The sequence below is a fragment of the Ictidomys tridecemlineatus genome, chromosome 9 (genome assembly GCF_052094955.1).
Source record: "Ictidomys tridecemlineatus isolate mIctTri1 chromosome 9, mIctTri1.hap1, whole genome shotgun sequence".
Lineage (NCBI taxonomy): Eukaryota > Metazoa > Chordata > Mammalia > Rodentia > Sciuridae > Ictidomys > Ictidomys tridecemlineatus.
In genome coordinates, this window is record NC_135485.1 from 10,739,862 (window position 1) to 10,756,038 (window position 16,177).

At 43.0% G+C, this 16,177-nt stretch overlaps 1 protein-coding gene across 49 annotated transcripts in view; it reads right to left on the reverse strand.

The window, feature by feature from the left end:
- The window catches only part of Prom1 (prominin 1), a 143,129-nt gene that overhangs the window by 10,334 nt on the left and 116,618 nt on the right, over nt 1-16,177 (reverse strand). For 19 of the 49 annotated variants that reach the window (XM_078021068.1, XM_078021073.1, XM_078021071.1 and 16 more), the window contains 5 exons: nt 15,976-15,999; nt 13,459-13,482; nt 9,250-9,273; nt 4,695-4,718; nt 2,586-2,609 (listed from right to left, as the gene is read on the reverse strand). The exons of 7 other annotated variants lie outside the window; for them this stretch is intronic. In XM_078021068.1, the coding sequence (XP_077877194.1) occupies nt 2,586-2,609; nt 4,695-4,718; nt 9,250-9,273; nt 13,459-13,482; nt 15,976-15,999 (120 nt within the window). Of the gene's footprint in view, nt 1-2,585; nt 4,579-4,694; nt 4,719-9,249; nt 9,274-13,458; nt 13,483-15,975; nt 16,000-16,177 lie in introns of all 49 variants that reach the window. 23 more of the 49 variants (XM_078021077.1, XM_078021092.1, XM_078021106.1 and 20 more) reach the window with 14 other exon arrangements.

The following is a 16,177-nucleotide window of genomic DNA, read 5'->3' on the forward strand; positions in this document are numbered from 1 at the left end:
CCTAGATGCAGCAAACTCTCCCAAGCCTCCTACTCCTCAGGAAGCCATAATGCTGTATCTTCCAGATTCCTAAGGAACTTGCCATCAGCAGTGGGGAGCATGGTCAGCAGAGGGCCTCCTGCTGCCAGAGTTCTCAGGGCCTGCTCTGCTGCCAATTGCACTGCCCAAGGGATTTGTCTTTCCTGAACAGCCCCTATCCAAGTGGCTAGAGAGGTAGGGGCGCAAAGTCTCCATTTAGCTCAATGAAGGCAACTCTTGGCAGGGCATAATTGCTCCAGAGAATTGAAGCTTCAGAAGGTCCACCTGGACTCCTCTTCAAACACCTAGCATCTTCTCTTCAAAAACCTGACCCTCAGTACACTTCCCACCCAGGCTTGCCTGTCTTGCTAGAATTCTGTAAGCCAACTCAATGACACTTCCTGGTACAGAGAGGACACCTGCAGACCTTGGAAACAGAAGGCAAGTCCAGAAACCAATTCTACAAATTCAGAAAGTTCTATAAGAACTGATGTTCAGGCATTAGGATAGGTGAGAACTCTCATTTGACCTTGAAATTTCAGTCCATAAGTATAAGATCCCCTCCTAGCATGCTACCCTGTGAAATGGGAGATATATATGAGGCAGGCCAAAGCCCTGTCTACTCTGCCTGGAGGACACTGAGCTAAGTGACCCTTGAATCAATCTTCACATCTCTCATAACATAGCACTCTAGCAACCAAAGCCAACACACATCACCTTATCCTAGAGGCAGCAAATGACATGAAGTCAATTTGACATTTTGAAACCTTATTGTTCCTTTGTTGTTGTTGTTATTATTACTTTTGCTTTGGTCTGAATGCTTATGTCACCCTAATATTCATAAGTTGAAATCCTAGTCTCCAGGAGGATGGCACTAGGAGGTGAAGGCTTTGGGGACGAGTTTAAGACAAGCAATCCCGTTGAGCTGGCTCACTCCTTCACCTGTGTGAGACACAGCGAGGGGCACCATGTATGAACAACCCAGTGTACCTGACAGCACCTGCTCTAGCACTTGCCACCTCCAGATCCATGAGGAAGAAATTTCTCGTGTTTGTAAGGGATCTTGTTTATAGTATTTTGCCTGGATACACAAATACCATTTCCTTCCCCTTAAATAGCAAATTAAATTGAAAAGTTTGGAAATTTTTGTGATATTCTATATTGTAAGTTGGGTAAACGTTTCACCTTCTGAAGAGACAAATACCTTTCTGGTTCTGTTCCTTTTGAGGTCTGACAAAGGTAGAGCATCAGCTGTTACAGGCCTCAGTGATTAAGATAAGGATGCACTTTTCAGGAGCATATATTTAGCTACACATACTCTTATGGGGAGCTCATGCTAGGGGCTTCTCTGAACATGGTGACCGTTTAACTGGATTGCCCATGTGGGGTGTAGGCTTCTCAGAGAAGGTGGATCCCCCTGCACATGATGTTAGACTCACTCCTTTGCACCTCAGGTATCCCTTGGTGGGGGGGTGCCAATGACCAGCTGTGTGGACTGAGAGAGACAGCATCCACTAACTAGGAAGGCTTAAGCTGCCCTGCAGGACTTTGCTTTTCTTGGTCCCACTCCTTCTCAGCAGATAGGCCCCCTGGTTGACAGGTACATCTTAAATTTTAGTGGACACCCAGAAGAGGTCACCTGGCAGGTAATGCTCAGAGTTACTTAGTGAATGTCCAGGTTCTCAGAAAGTGTCTTATGTCCAGAAAATGTGAATTCATGAAAAGATTTTGGAGAAGAGGTTGGAGGTACTTTTCTGGTTGACCATAATTTATTAGAAAAAAGAAGAACAGATGAGAGAAAGGAAGAAAGATAAATCTGGAAGACAGTAAGCTCTTAGTTTGATGCAGAGAAATGATAAAGTGTCTATGCATATAAACCGATCTGAAGTTATACGAGTAGCACTTTAGGATAAAACTAAAGTTTAGTTGCTTCACATTTCCTTTGCTAAGCAGTCACTGAAATTTCAAATTTATGGTATCATGAAATGATTGGAGCTAGTCATTGCCAGAGTATCAGGCAGAGAGAAGTGCAGGGCATCCAGAGCATGCAGAGATCTCTGAGGATCTACATGGGAAGACAAGGTTCACTATGGGACACACATGCACTTCCAGATTTTTCTTGACCTTGTCATAACAGGATTGTGAACACCATATAAATGATTTCTATTACCAATTTCTATAGTGTAACAAAAATAAATGACACTGAAAACACCATGTTATCTCTAAGATGAAATGTGTATATCATGGATCACAAAGACAATGTATGGGTCAGGAAAGGTAAGTGATAATTTGTTAAGCATACATATTCCAAAGATGGAAATGACTTATTTATGGATTAGTAATTTTAACATGTTAAATACTCACTTGGTCAACGACTATTTCTTAATGCCTTCTATGTGCAGTCCTCTTTTTAAGAGGTGTCACACTTTATTTTTACCTAGAAGTATCTATTATTTTTATGAAATATAAAGATGTTATTAAGATAACTTTAAAGGCCATGATAGGATTATACAATCCTCCTCCATAACATGTATAGATATGTGTTTTTTTTTAAAAAAAAGGCTTACGTTTCCGTGGGTTCACTTTCATCACTATAAAATACAAAAAGGAGACACAAAATTACTAATTGTCTTGTGAGTATTACAGCTCTATAGCCAAATCAATGACACTTCCTGGTATTAAGAGGACAACTGCAGACCTTGCAAACAGGAGGCAAGATCAGAAACCAATTCTACAAATTCAGAAACTCCTAGAAGAACTGATGTTGGGGCAAGAGAGATAGTTGAGAACTCTCCTTTGACCTTGAAATTTCAGTCCATAAGTATAAGGTACCTCCAAACATGCTACCCTATGAAACGGGAGATATGTATGAGGCAGGCCACAGCCCTGTCTACTCTGCCTCGAGGAGTCTGAGCTAAGTGACCCTTGAATCAATCTTCACATCTCTCACAACCTAGCACTCTAGTGGCTAGAGAGGTGGGGGTGCAAAGGTGGAGGAGGTAGAGCCCTTTGGGGACAAGTTTAGGAAAGCAACCCCAGTGAGCTGGCTCAGTCCTTCACCTGTGTGAGACACAGGGAGGGGCACCGTCTATGAACAAGCCAGTGAACCTGACTTCACCTGGTCTAGCACTTGGCACCTCCAGAACCGTGAGGAAGAAATTTCTCGTATTTGTAAATGATCTTGTTTATAGTATTTTGCCTGGATACACAAATACCATTTCCTTCCCCTTAAATGGCAAATTTAGTTGAAAAGTTTGGAAATTTTTGTGATATTCTATATTGTAAGTTGGATAAACCTTTCCCCTTCCAAACAGACAAATACCTTTCTGGTTCTGTTCCTTTTGAGGTCTGACAAAGGTAGAGCATCAGCTGTTACAGGCCACAGTGATTAAGATAAGGATGCTCTTGCCAGCACTATATATTTATCTACACATACTCTTATGGGAAGCTCATGCTAGGGGCTCCTCTGAACATGGTGACCGTTTAACTGGATTGTCCATGTGGGGTGTAGGCTTCTAAGAGAAGGTGGATCCCCCTGCACATGATGTTAGATTCACTCCTTTGCACCTCAGGTATCCCTTGGTGGGGGGGGGGGGTGCCAATGACCAGCTGTGTGGACCTGAGAGAGACAGCATCCACTAAGTAGGAAGGCTTAAGCTGCCCTGCAGGACTTTGCTTTTCTTGGCCCCACTCCTTCTCAGCAGACAGGCCCCACTCAAGTTTTAGTGGACACCCAGAAGAGGTCACCTGGCAGGTAATGCTCAGAGTTACTTAGTGAATGTCCAGGTTCTCAGAAAGTGCCTTATGTCCAGAAAATGTGAATTCATGAAAAGATTTTGGAGAAGAGGTTGGAGGTACTTTTCTGGTTGACCATAATTTATTAGAAAAAAGAAGAACGGATGAGAGAAAGGAAGAAAGATAAATCTGGAAGACAGTAAGCTCTTAGTTTGATGCAGAGAAATGATAAAGTGTGCATGCATTTAAACCGTAATGATCTGAAGTTATACGAGTAGCACTTTAGGATAAAACTAAAGTTTAGTTGCTTCACATTTCCTTTGCTAAGCAGTCACTGAAATTTCAAATTTATGGTATCATGAAATGATTGGAGCTAGTCATTGCCAGAGTATCAGGCAGAGAGAAGTGCAGGGCATCCAGAGCATGCAGAGATCTCTGAGGATCTACATGGGAAGACAAGGTTCACTATGGGACACACATGCACTTCCAGATTTTTCTTGACCTTGTCATAACAGGATTGTGAACACCATATAAATGATTTCTATTACCAATTTCTATAGTGTAACAAAAATAAATGACACTGAAAACACCATGTTATCTCTAAGATGAAATGTGTATATCATGGATCACAAAGACAATGTATGGGTCAGGAAAGGTAAGTGATAATTTGTTAAGCATGCATATTCCAAAGATGGAAATGACTTATTTATGGATTAGTAATTTTAACATGTTAAATACTCACTTGGTCAACGACTATTTCTTAATGCCTTCTATGTGCAGTCCTCTTTTTTAGAGGTGTCACACTTTATTTTTACCTAGAAGTATCTATTATTTTTATGAAATATAAAGATGTTATTAATATAACTTCAAAAGCCATCATAGGATTATACAATCCTCCCCTGTAACATGTATAGCTATGTGTTTTCTTAAAAAAGGCTTACGTTTCCGTGGGTTCAGTTTCATCACTATAAAATACAAAAAGGAGACACAAAATTACTAATTGTCTTGTGAGTATTATGGCTCTAAAGCCACACCCCTCACAATTGTACTCCAACATGGATGATATAGTGCCCATTCCAGAGAGACAAGATGACCAGAGGAGTGACATGGACACGAAACCCACGAGATCACCAGACACAGAGCTCATGGAGGACTCACGTGTGTGTATGTGTGTGTGTGTATTTGTGTGTGTGTGTGTGTGTGTGTGTGTGTGTAAGAAATAACCAAGATGACAGGGGAGGGGAGGGGTAAGGCATTGAAACTGACTTGGCCACTCAGAAGCTGCATGGTTCCCCTTCAGGAGACTTTTCCTGGGGGACTCCTCCTGCTCCTGACCTTATATTAGCCTGACCTGCTGAAGGACTTTCCTAGAGGGCTGCGTACCTTCTGTGTGCATTGACCCATGAGATTGCCATCACTGTCATGAACCAGAAACCCTCAACCAAGGGTTATGTTGTCAAAGGCTCAATATTTTACCCTAGGACCTCACAACCCTAAGTCAGCAGGGATCCTATTGTCTCCTTTTACACATAAGGTCACTGAGGCTCCAGGAAATGCCATAGTCCTTACATAATGACACATATGAGTGCACCAGGATTTAACCCAATCTGGACCCAGAGCCCTCAATGAGGGTCTCACTGAGGCAGAAATGAATCCAGATGTTCCTAGAGCTTCTGAGATGCTGCTTCCTCACCTTCTGATAAATCAACTCCACTAACCTGAAACTTTCTGCTCCTTCCTTACTGCCCCCAGAAGAGCAGACTGGCCAGGACACCTACCAGGACTCCCCTGCAGGGTGGCTGTTCTGGATGGAAACCCAGCCCTGCTTCAACAGCGCCCACAGAAGGTGCCCCAGGGGAACCTGAGGGGGGCAGTTAGTCTGTGCTTTTTCTCTCCTTGAAACAAAGCCTGTCAACCTGCTGTGGGCTGCACACAGAATATAGAATACAGAAACCTCAGAAGAGCCTGGGACTTCCAACACCAACACACTCTGCTTCTGCCCTTCACAGGAGTGTGAGGGCCTGGGTCCTTCCCAAAGGCAACTCCTTCAAATGTGCATTATACCCAGAATCACTCCAGAATCGTCCTCCATGGTCTTTAGTACAACTGGGTGGGAGTCACTGATTGTGAATTTCTGCCTTAACAACCCAGGATGAATGCCCACCAGCAAGTGGGAAGAGACACTCATTTCTGAACATCTCCTAGGGCTTTTCCTGTTTCCTAGCATTATCGTTTTCCCTTTTTGTCCAGTAAATGAAATCCAAGAGTTAGCAAGTTTCTCGTGTGCAGGGACATGGGTAAAAACTGGTAAGCAAGGACTCTCACACACACCTCTCAAGCCCTCAGTGTTGAGTACTCACATGGGCTGCACCTGAGCATCCAATGGGGGCTCGGGTGTTGTCTTATCTATGGTGAAGGCAGGTGTTGGCCCACGTATGTAGCAAAGGGCTCAGACAGGGCCATGACAGGATGGGTGATGGCACACAGCTGCCTATTCTCAGAACTCAGCACTCAGGTCTGACACCAGGAATTAGTGAGGTCTATGCCTTTTACAATCCCTTCTAAATCACAAAGGGTCCAAGGCAATGTTACTGTGCTGAGAGGTTTCTAGGACCTCAAAGTCTGTGTTATCAACTTGCAAAATAATCCCATTTGTTTCTTTTTTTTTTTTTTAATTTTAAGATGGGGTCTCACTATTTGCTTAGGGCTTTGCTGAGGTGCTGAGACTGGCTGAAATGCATCAGCCTCTCAAGTCACTAGGACTACAGGCATGCACCACCAAGCCCATCCTGACCTCCTTTTTAATTTCAGAGGACTTCTGCATGCAACAAACTCTCCAAAGTCTCCTACTCCTCAGGACGCCATAATACTGTACCTTCCACATTCCCAAAGGACTTGCCATCAGCAGTGGGGAGCATGGTCAGCAGAGGGCCTCCTACTGCCAGAGTTCTCAGGGCCTGCTCTGCTGCCATTGCACTGCCCAAGGGCTTTGTGTTTCCTGAGCAGCCCAGATCCAAGTGGCTACAGAAGTGGGGGCACCTAGTCTCCATTTTGCCCAGGCAAATCTTGGCAGGGCATTTTTGCTCCAGAGGACTGAGGCTTCCGAAGGTCCATCTGGACTTCTCTTCAAACACCTCACATCCCAAACTCCACCTCAGCGTTGCTACCAGAAGACCTGACCCTCAGCACACTTCCCGCCCAGGCTTGCCTGTCTTGCTAGAATCCTCTAAGCCAAATCAATGACACTTCCTGGTACAGAGAGGACACTTGGAGTCCTTGCAAACACAAGGCAAGACCAGAAACCAATTCTACAAATTCAGAAAGTCCTAGAAGAACTGACGCTGGGGCAAGAGAGATAGTTGAGAACTTTCCTTTGACCTTGAAATTTCAGTCCATAAGTACAAGATGCCCTCCTAGCATGCTACCCTATGAAACGGGAGATGTGTATGAGGCAGGCCAAAGCCCTGTCTACTCTGCCTGGAGAGCTAAGTGACCCTTTAATTAATCTTCACATCTCTCACAACCTAGCACTCTAGCAACCAAATGCAACATACATCATCTTATCCTAGAGGCAGCAAATGACATAAAGTGAATTTGACATTTTGAAACCTTATTGTTCCTTTGTTGTTGCTGTTATTATTATTAACACTTTTGTTTTGGTCTGAATGCTTGTGTCACCCTAATATTCATAAGTTGAAATTCTAGTCTCCAGGAGGATGGCAATAGGAGGTGGAGGCCTTTGGGGACAAGTTTAAGACAAGCAACCCCAATGAGCTGGCTCAGTCCTTCACCTGTGTGAGACACAGGGAGGGGCACCATGTATGAACAAGCCAGTGAACCTGACTTCACCTGGTCTAGCACTTGCCACCTCCAGATCCATGAGGAAGAAATTTCTCTTGTTTTAAATGATCTTGTTTATAGTATTTTGCCTGGATACACAAATACCATTTCCTTCCCCTTAAATGGCAAATTAAATTGAAAAGTTTGGAAATTTTTGTGATATTCTATATTGTAAGTTGGATAAACCTTTCCCCTTCCGAACAGAAAAATACCTTTCTGGTTCTGTTCCTTTTGAGGTCTGACAAAGGTAGAGCATCAGCTGTTACAGGCCACCTTGATTAAGATAAGGATGCTCTTGCCAGCACTATATATTTATCTACACATACTCTTATGGGGAGCTCATGCTAGGGGCTCCTCTGAACATGGTGACCGTTTAACTGGATTGTCCATGTGGGGTGTAGGCTTCTCAGAGAAGGTGGATCCCCCTGCACATGATGTTAGACTCACTCCTTTGCACCTCAGGTATCCCTTGGTGGTGGGGGGGTGGTGCCAATGACCAGCTGTGTGGACCTGAGAGAGACAGCATCCACTAAGTAGGAAGGCTTAAGCTGCCCTGCAGGACTTTGCTTTTCTTGGTCCCACTCCTTCTCAGCAGATAGGCCCCCTGGTTGACAGGTACATCTCAAATTTTAGTGGACACCCAGAAGAGGTCACCTGGCAGGTAATGCTCAGAGTTACTTAGTGAATGTCCAGGTTCTCAGAAAGTGCCTTATGTCCAGAAAATGTGAATTCATAAAAACATTTTGGAGAAGAGGTTGGAGGTATTTTTCTGGTTGACCATAATTTATTAGAAAAAAAAAAGAATGGATGAGAGAAGGTAATAAAGGTAAATCTGGAAGACAGTAAGCTCTTAGTTTGATGCAGAGAAATGATAAAGTGTACATGCACATAAACCGTAATGATCTGAAGTTATACGAGTAGCATTTTAGGATAAAACTAAAGTTTAGTTGCTTCACATTTCCTTTGCTAAGAGTCACTGAAATTTCAAATTTATGGTATCATGAAATGATTGGAGCTAGTCATTGCCAGAGTATCAGGCAGAGAGAAGTGCAAGGTATCAAGAGTATGCAGAGATCTCAGATGAACTACATGGGAAGGCAAGGTTCACTATGGGATACACATGCACTTCCAGATTTTTCTTGACTTGACATAACGGGATTATGAACACCATATAAATGATTTCTATTACCATTTTCTATAGTGTAACAAAAATAAATGACACTGAAAACACCATGTTATCTCTAAGATGAAATGTGTATATCATGGATCACAAAGACAATGTATGGGTCAGGAAAGGTAAGTGATAATTTGTTAAGTATGCATATTCCAAAGATGGAAGTAACTTATTTATGGATTAGTAATTTTAACATGTAAAATACTAATTTGGTCAACGACTATTTCTTAATATCTTCTATGTGCAGTCCTCTTTTTTTTAAATTTTTTTTTTGAGGAGGACACAACTTTTTTTTTTAATATTTATTTTTGCAGTCCTCTTTTAATTTAAGAGGTGTCACACTTTATTTTTACCTAGAAGTATCTATTATTTTTATGAAATATAAAGATGTTATTAATATAACTTTAAAGGACATCATAGGATTATACAATCCTTCCCCGTAACATATATAGCTATGTGTTTTTTTTAAAAAAAAGGCTTACGTTTCCGTGGGTTCAGTTTCATCACTATAAAATACAAAAAGGAGACACAAAATTACTAATTGTCTTGTGAGTATTACAGCTCTACAGCCACACCCCTCACAATTGTACTCCAATATAGATGAGGTAGTGCCCATTCCAGAGAGACAGGATGACCAGTTGAATGACATGGACACGAAACCCACGAGATCACCAGATACAGAGCTCATGGAGGACTCACGTGTGTGTGTATGTGTGTGTGTGTGTGTTTGTGTGTGTGTGTAAGAAATAACCAAGATGACAGGGGAGGGGAGGGGTAAGGCATTGAAACTGACTTGGCCACTCAGAAGCTGCATGGTTCCCCTTCAGGAGACTTTTCCTGGGGGACTCTTCCTGCTCCTGTACTTATATTAGCCTGACCTGCTGAAGGACTTTCCTAGAGGGCTGCGTACCTTCTGTGTGCATTGATCCATGAGATTGCCATCACTGTCATGAACCAGAAATCCTCAACCAAGGGTTATGTTGTCAAAGGCTCAATATTTTACCCTAGGACCTCACAACCCTAAGTGAGCAGGGATCCTATTGTCTCCTTTTACACTAAGGTCACTGAGGCTCCAGGAAATGCCATAGTCCTTACATAATGACACAAGAGAGCGTAACAGGATTTAACCCAACCTGGAGCCAGAGCCGTCAATGAGGGTCTCACTGAGGCAGAAATGAATCCAGATGTTCCTAGAGCTTCTGAGATGCTGCTTCCTCACCTTCTGATAAATCAACTCCACTAACCTGAAACTTTCTGCTCCTTCCTTACTGCCCCCAGAAGAGCAGACTGGCCAGGACACCTACCAGGACTCCCCTGCAGGGTGTGCTGTTCTGGAGGGAAACCCAGCCCTGCTTCAACAGCGACCACAGAAGGTGCACCAGGGGAACCTGAGGGGGGCAGTTAGTCTGTGCTTTTTCTCTCCTTGAAACAAAGCCTGTCAACCTGCTGTGGGCTGCACACAGAATATAGAATACAGAAACCTCAGAAGAGCCTGCGACTTCCAACACCAACACACTCTGCTTCTGCCTTTCACAGGAGTGTGAGGGCCTGGGTCCTTCCCAAAGGCAGCTCCTTCAAATGTGCATTACACCCAGAATCACTCCAGAATCGTCCTCCATGGTCTTTAGTACAACTGGGTGGGAGTCACTGATTGTGAATTTCTGCCTTAACAACCCAGGATGAATACCCACCAGCAAGTGGGAAGAGACACTCATTTCTGAACATCTCCTAGGGCTTTTCCTGTTTCCTATCATTATTGTTTTCCCTTTTTGTACAGTAAATGAAATCCAAGAGTTAGCAAGTCTTCTCATGTGCAGGGACATGGGTAAAAACTGGTAAAGCAAGGACTCTCACACACACCTCTTAAGCCCTCAGTGTTGAGTACTCACATGGGGTGCACCTGCACATCAAATGGGGCCTCGGGTGTTGTCTTATCTATGGTGAAGGCAGGTGTTGGCCCACGTATGTAGCAAAGGGCTCAGACAGGGCCATGACAGGATGGGTGATGGCACACAGCTGCCTATTCTCAGAACTCAGCACTCAGGTCTGACACCAGGAATTAGTGAGGTCTATGCCTTTTACAATCCCTTCTAAATCACAAAGGGTCCAGGGCAATGTTACTGTGCTGAGAGGTTTCTAGGACCTCAAAGTCTGTGTTATCAACTTGCAAAATAATCCCATTTGTTTCTTTTTTTTTAATTTTAAGATGGGGTCTCACTGTTTGCTTAGGGCTTTGCTGAGGTGCTGAGACTGGCTGAACTGCATCAGCCTCTCAAGTCACTAGGACTACAGGCATGCACCACCAAGCCCATCCTGACCTCCCTTTTAATTTCAGAGGACTTCTGCATGCAACAAACTCTCCAAAGTCTCTGCTGCCATTGCAGTGCCCAAGGGCTTTGTGTTTCCTGAGCAGCCCAGATCCAAGTGGCTACAGAAGTGGGAGCACAAAGTCTCTATTTTGCCCAATGAAGGCAACACTTGGCAGGGCATATTTACTCCAGAGGACTGAGGCTTCCGAAGGTCCATCTGGACTTCTCTTCAAACACCTCACATCCCAAACTCCACCTCAGCATTGCCACCAGGAGACCTGACCCTCAGTACACTTCACCCCCAGCCTTATCTGTCTCTAAGCCAACTCAATGACACTTCCTCGTACAGAGTGGACACTTGGAGTCCTTGCAAACACAAGGCAAGATCAGAAACCAATTCTGCCCTCCTAGCATGCTACCCTATGAAACAGGAGATGTGCATGAGGCAGGCCACAGCCCTGTCTACTCGGCCTGGAGGAGACTGAGCTAAGTGACCCTTGAATCAATCTTCACATCTCTCACAACCTAGCAATCTAGCAACCAAAAGCAACACACATTCACCTTACCCTAGAGGCAGCAAATGACATGAAGTCAATTTGACATTTTGATACCTTATATTCATAAGTCGAGATCCTAGTCACCAGGAGGATGGCACTAGGAGATGGAGGCCTTTGGGGACAGGTTTAGGACAAGCAACCCCAGTGAGCTGGCTTACTCCTTCACCTGGGTGAGACACAGGGAGGGGCACTGTCTATGAAAAACCCAGTGAACCTGGCTTCACCTGGTCTAGCACTTGCCACCTCCAGAACTTTATAACTTTAAAGTCTGTATTAGGATAATAAAATCCTCTCCCATCCCATTTATAAATATGACTTTTTTTAGAAATGGCTTATGTGTTTCTGCGTGCAGTTTCACCACTATAAAATACAAAAAGGAGAGACAAATTTACTAATTTTCGTGTGACTCTTACAGTTCCACAACTATACCCCCTACAATATGTGTCAGTCCTCATTTTAAGAGTGTCACACTTTATTTTTCTATACTGCTTAAGATAAGGATGCACTTGTCTGGACTATATATTTACCTGTATAAACTCTTACTGGGAGCTCACGTTGGGGGCTCCCCTGAACACGGTGACCTTTTAACTGGATTGTCCAGTGTGGAGTGGAGGCTTCTAAGAGAAGGTGGATCCCCTGAACATTGATGTTAGACTCACTTCTTGGTACCTGAGGAACCCCTTGGGGGTGGTGCAAAGAACACTGCTTTGGGGCCAGTTGTGTGGAAGTGAGAAGGACCACACCCACTAAGTACGAGGTCTCCCTTGTGCCCTGCTGGCCCTTGCTTATATTGGCCCCACTTCTTCTCAGCAGAAAGGCCCCCTGGTTGACAGGTACATCTCAAGTTATAGTGGAGGCTCAGAAGAGGACACCTGGCAGGTAATGCTCAGAGTTACTTAGTGAATGTCCAGGATCACGGAAAGTGGCTTTCATCCAAAAAGGTAAACTCGTGAAAAGATTTTGGAGAAGAGGTTGGAGGTACTTTTATGGTTGACCATAATTTATTACAAAAAGAAGAATGGATGAGAGAAGGGAAGAAGGGTAAATCTGGAAGACAGTAAGCACTTAGTTTGATACAGAAAAATGCTAAAGTATGCATGCATTTAAACCGTGATGATCTGGAGTTATATGTAGCATTTTATGACAACATCAAATTTTAGTTGCTTCACATTTCCATTGCTAAGAAGTCACTGAAATCTCAAACTTATGGCATCATGAAATGTAGCTCAAGATTGGAGCTACCCATTGACAGAGTATCACGTAGAGAGAAGTGCAGGGCATCAAGAGCATGCAGAGAGCTCAGAATGTCTACATGGGAAGAGAAGGTTCACCACGGGACACACATGCACTCCTAGACTTTTCTTGACCTTGTCATAACAGGATTGTGAACACCATATAAATGATCTTTATGAAAACCACTATTACTATTTTCTATACTGTACCATAATAAATGAGACCAAAACACTATGTTATACCTATGATGAAGTGTTTATATCATGGATCACAAAGATAATGTATGGGACACGAAAGGTATGTGACAGTTTGTTAAATATGCATATTCCAAAGATGGAAATGACTTATTTATGGATTAGTAATTTCAACATGTAAAATATTCATTCAGTCAATGAGTATTTCTTGAGCACCTTCTATGTATCAGTCTTCATTTTAAGAGGTGTCACACTTTATTTTTACTTAGAAGTATCATTATTTTTATGTCATTTAAAGATGTTATTAATATAACTTTAAAGTCCATCATAGGATAATAAAATCCTCTCCCATCCCATTTGTAAATATATATATATATATTTTTTTAAAAAAGGCTTACGTGTCCCTGGGAGCAGTTTCATCACTATGAAATACAAAAAGGAGAGACAAAATTATTTATTTTCTTGTGACTCTTACAGCTCTACAGCTACACCCCCCACATTGTACTCCAACATGGATATTAATAATGCCCATTCCAGAGAGACAGGATGACAAGATGAGTGACATGGATATGAAACACAGGAGATCACCAGACTGAGTGCCCAGGGCAGCCTACGTGTGTGTGTGTGTGTGTGTGTGTGTGTGTGTGTGTGTAACTAATAACAAGATGACAGGGGAGGGGAGGGTGAAGGACTTGAGACGGACTTGGCCTCTTAGAAGGTGCATGGTTCCCCTTCAGCAGACTTTCCTGGGGGGCTTCCCATGAACCAATAGTCAAACTGCTCCTGACCTTATATTAGCCTGACCTGCAGAAGGACTTTCCTAGAGGACCGGATACCTTCTATGTGCATTGACCCATGAGACTGTCATTACTCTCATGAACCAGAAACCCTCAAACAAGGGCTTATGCTGTCAAAGGCTGAATATTTTACCCTTGTGACCTCACAACCCTAAGTGAGCAGCGATCCTATTGTCACCTTTTACACTTAAGGACCCCGAGGCTCCAGGAAATGCCATAGTCCTTACATAATGACACAAGAGAGCTCCACAGGATTTACCCCATCTTGGACCCAGAGCTGAATCCAGATGTTCCTAGAGCTTCTGAGATGCTGCTTCCTCACCTTCTGATAAATCAGCTCCACTAACCTGAAACTTTGTTTCTCTCTTACTGTCCCCAGAATGCTTGTGTCACTCTAATGTTCATAAGTTGAGATCATAGTCATCAAAGAGAGTGGCACTAGGAAGTGGAGGTCTTTGGGGACGAGTTCGGGACAAGCAACCCCAATGAGCTGGCTCACTGCTTCACCTGGGTGAGACACAGGGAGGGGCACCGTCTATGAACAAGCCAGTGAACCTGACTTCACCTGGGCTAGCACTTGCCACCTCCAGAACAGTGAGGGAGAAGTTTTTCTTTTTTTTGTAAGTGATCCTGTTTATAGTATTTTGCCTGGATACACAAATGCTATTTCTTTCCCTGAAATGGCATATTAAATTGAAAAGTTTGGAAATTGTTGTGAATTTCTATATTGTAAATTAGGTAAACCTTTCACCCTTCTAAAGAGATAAATACCTTTCTACTTTATTGTTTTTGAGGTCTGGCAAAGGTAGAGCATAAGCTGTTTTGGGCAACACTGCTTAAGATAAGGAAGCACTTGTCAGGACTGTACATTATCTATAGAAACGCCGTGGGAGCTCATGTGGGGGTTCCCCTGAACATGGCAACCATTTAACTGGATTATCCCATGTGGAGTCTGGGCTTCTAAAAGAAGGTGGATGCCCCTGCACACTGAAGTCAGACTCATTCCTTCGCACCTGAGCTACCCCTTCCAGGTGTGCTAAAGAACACTGGTTTGGGGCCAGCTGTGTGGATTTGATAAACACCACACTCACTACGTAGGAGAGCTCAGGGCTGCCCTGCTGGCCCTTGCTTTTCGTGGCGCCACTTCTTCTCAGCAGACAGGCCCCCTGGTTGACAGGTACAACCCAAGTGTTAGTGGAGCCTCAGAAGAGGACACCTGGCAGGTAATGCACAGTTACTTAGTGAATGTCCAGGATCACGGAAAGTGGCTTACGTCCAGAAAATGTGAATTCGTGAAAAGATTTTGGAAGAGAGGCTGGAGGTCCTTTTCTGGTTGACCATAATTTATGAAAAGGAAGGAGAAGAGAGGAGAAAAAGGAAGAAGGGTAAATCTGGAAGACAGTAAGCACTTAGTTTGATACAGAAACATGCTAAAGTGTGCATGCATTTAAACCGTGATGATCTGGAGTTATAAGTAGCATTTTTTGATGACACAAAATTTTAGTTGCTTCACATTTCCATTGTTAAGAAGTCACTGAAATCTCAAAGTTATGGCATCATGAAATGCTATGTAGCTCAAGGTTGGAGCTACCCATTGACAGAGTATCAAGCAGAGAGAAGTGCAGGGCATCAAGAGCATGCAGAGAGCTCAGAATGTCTACATGGGATGCGAAGGTTCACCACGGGACACATATGCACTCTCAGAGTTTCTTGACCTTGACATAACAGGAACGACATAGGTCATTATATAAATGATCCTTATGATAACCACTATTACCATTTTTTATACGGTAAAAAAAATAATGACACTGAAAACACCATGTTATCTCTAGATGAAAGGTTTATATCATGGATCACAAAGACAAAGTATGGGTCAAGAAAGGTAATTGACAATTAGTTAAGTATGCAGATTCTAAATGTGGAAATGACTTATTTATGGATTCTATGTGCCAGTCCTCTTTTAAAGAGGTGTCACACTTTATTTTTACCTAGAAGTATCTATTATTTTAATGTCATTTAAAGATATTATTAATATGACTTTTAAGTCCATCATAGGGTTACACAATCCTCTCTATCCCATGTAAAAAAATATATACATATATTTTTAAAAAGGCTTACGTTTCCCTGGGTGCATTTTCATCACTATAAGATACAAAAAGGAGAGACAAAATTATTTATTTTCTTGTGATTATTATGGCTCTATAGCTATACCCCCACATTTTTACTCCAATATACATGTTAATAATGCCCTTTCCAGAAAGACAAGTTGAGGAGGTGAGTGACATGAAAAGGAAACCCACGAAGTCCCCAGACAGAGCCC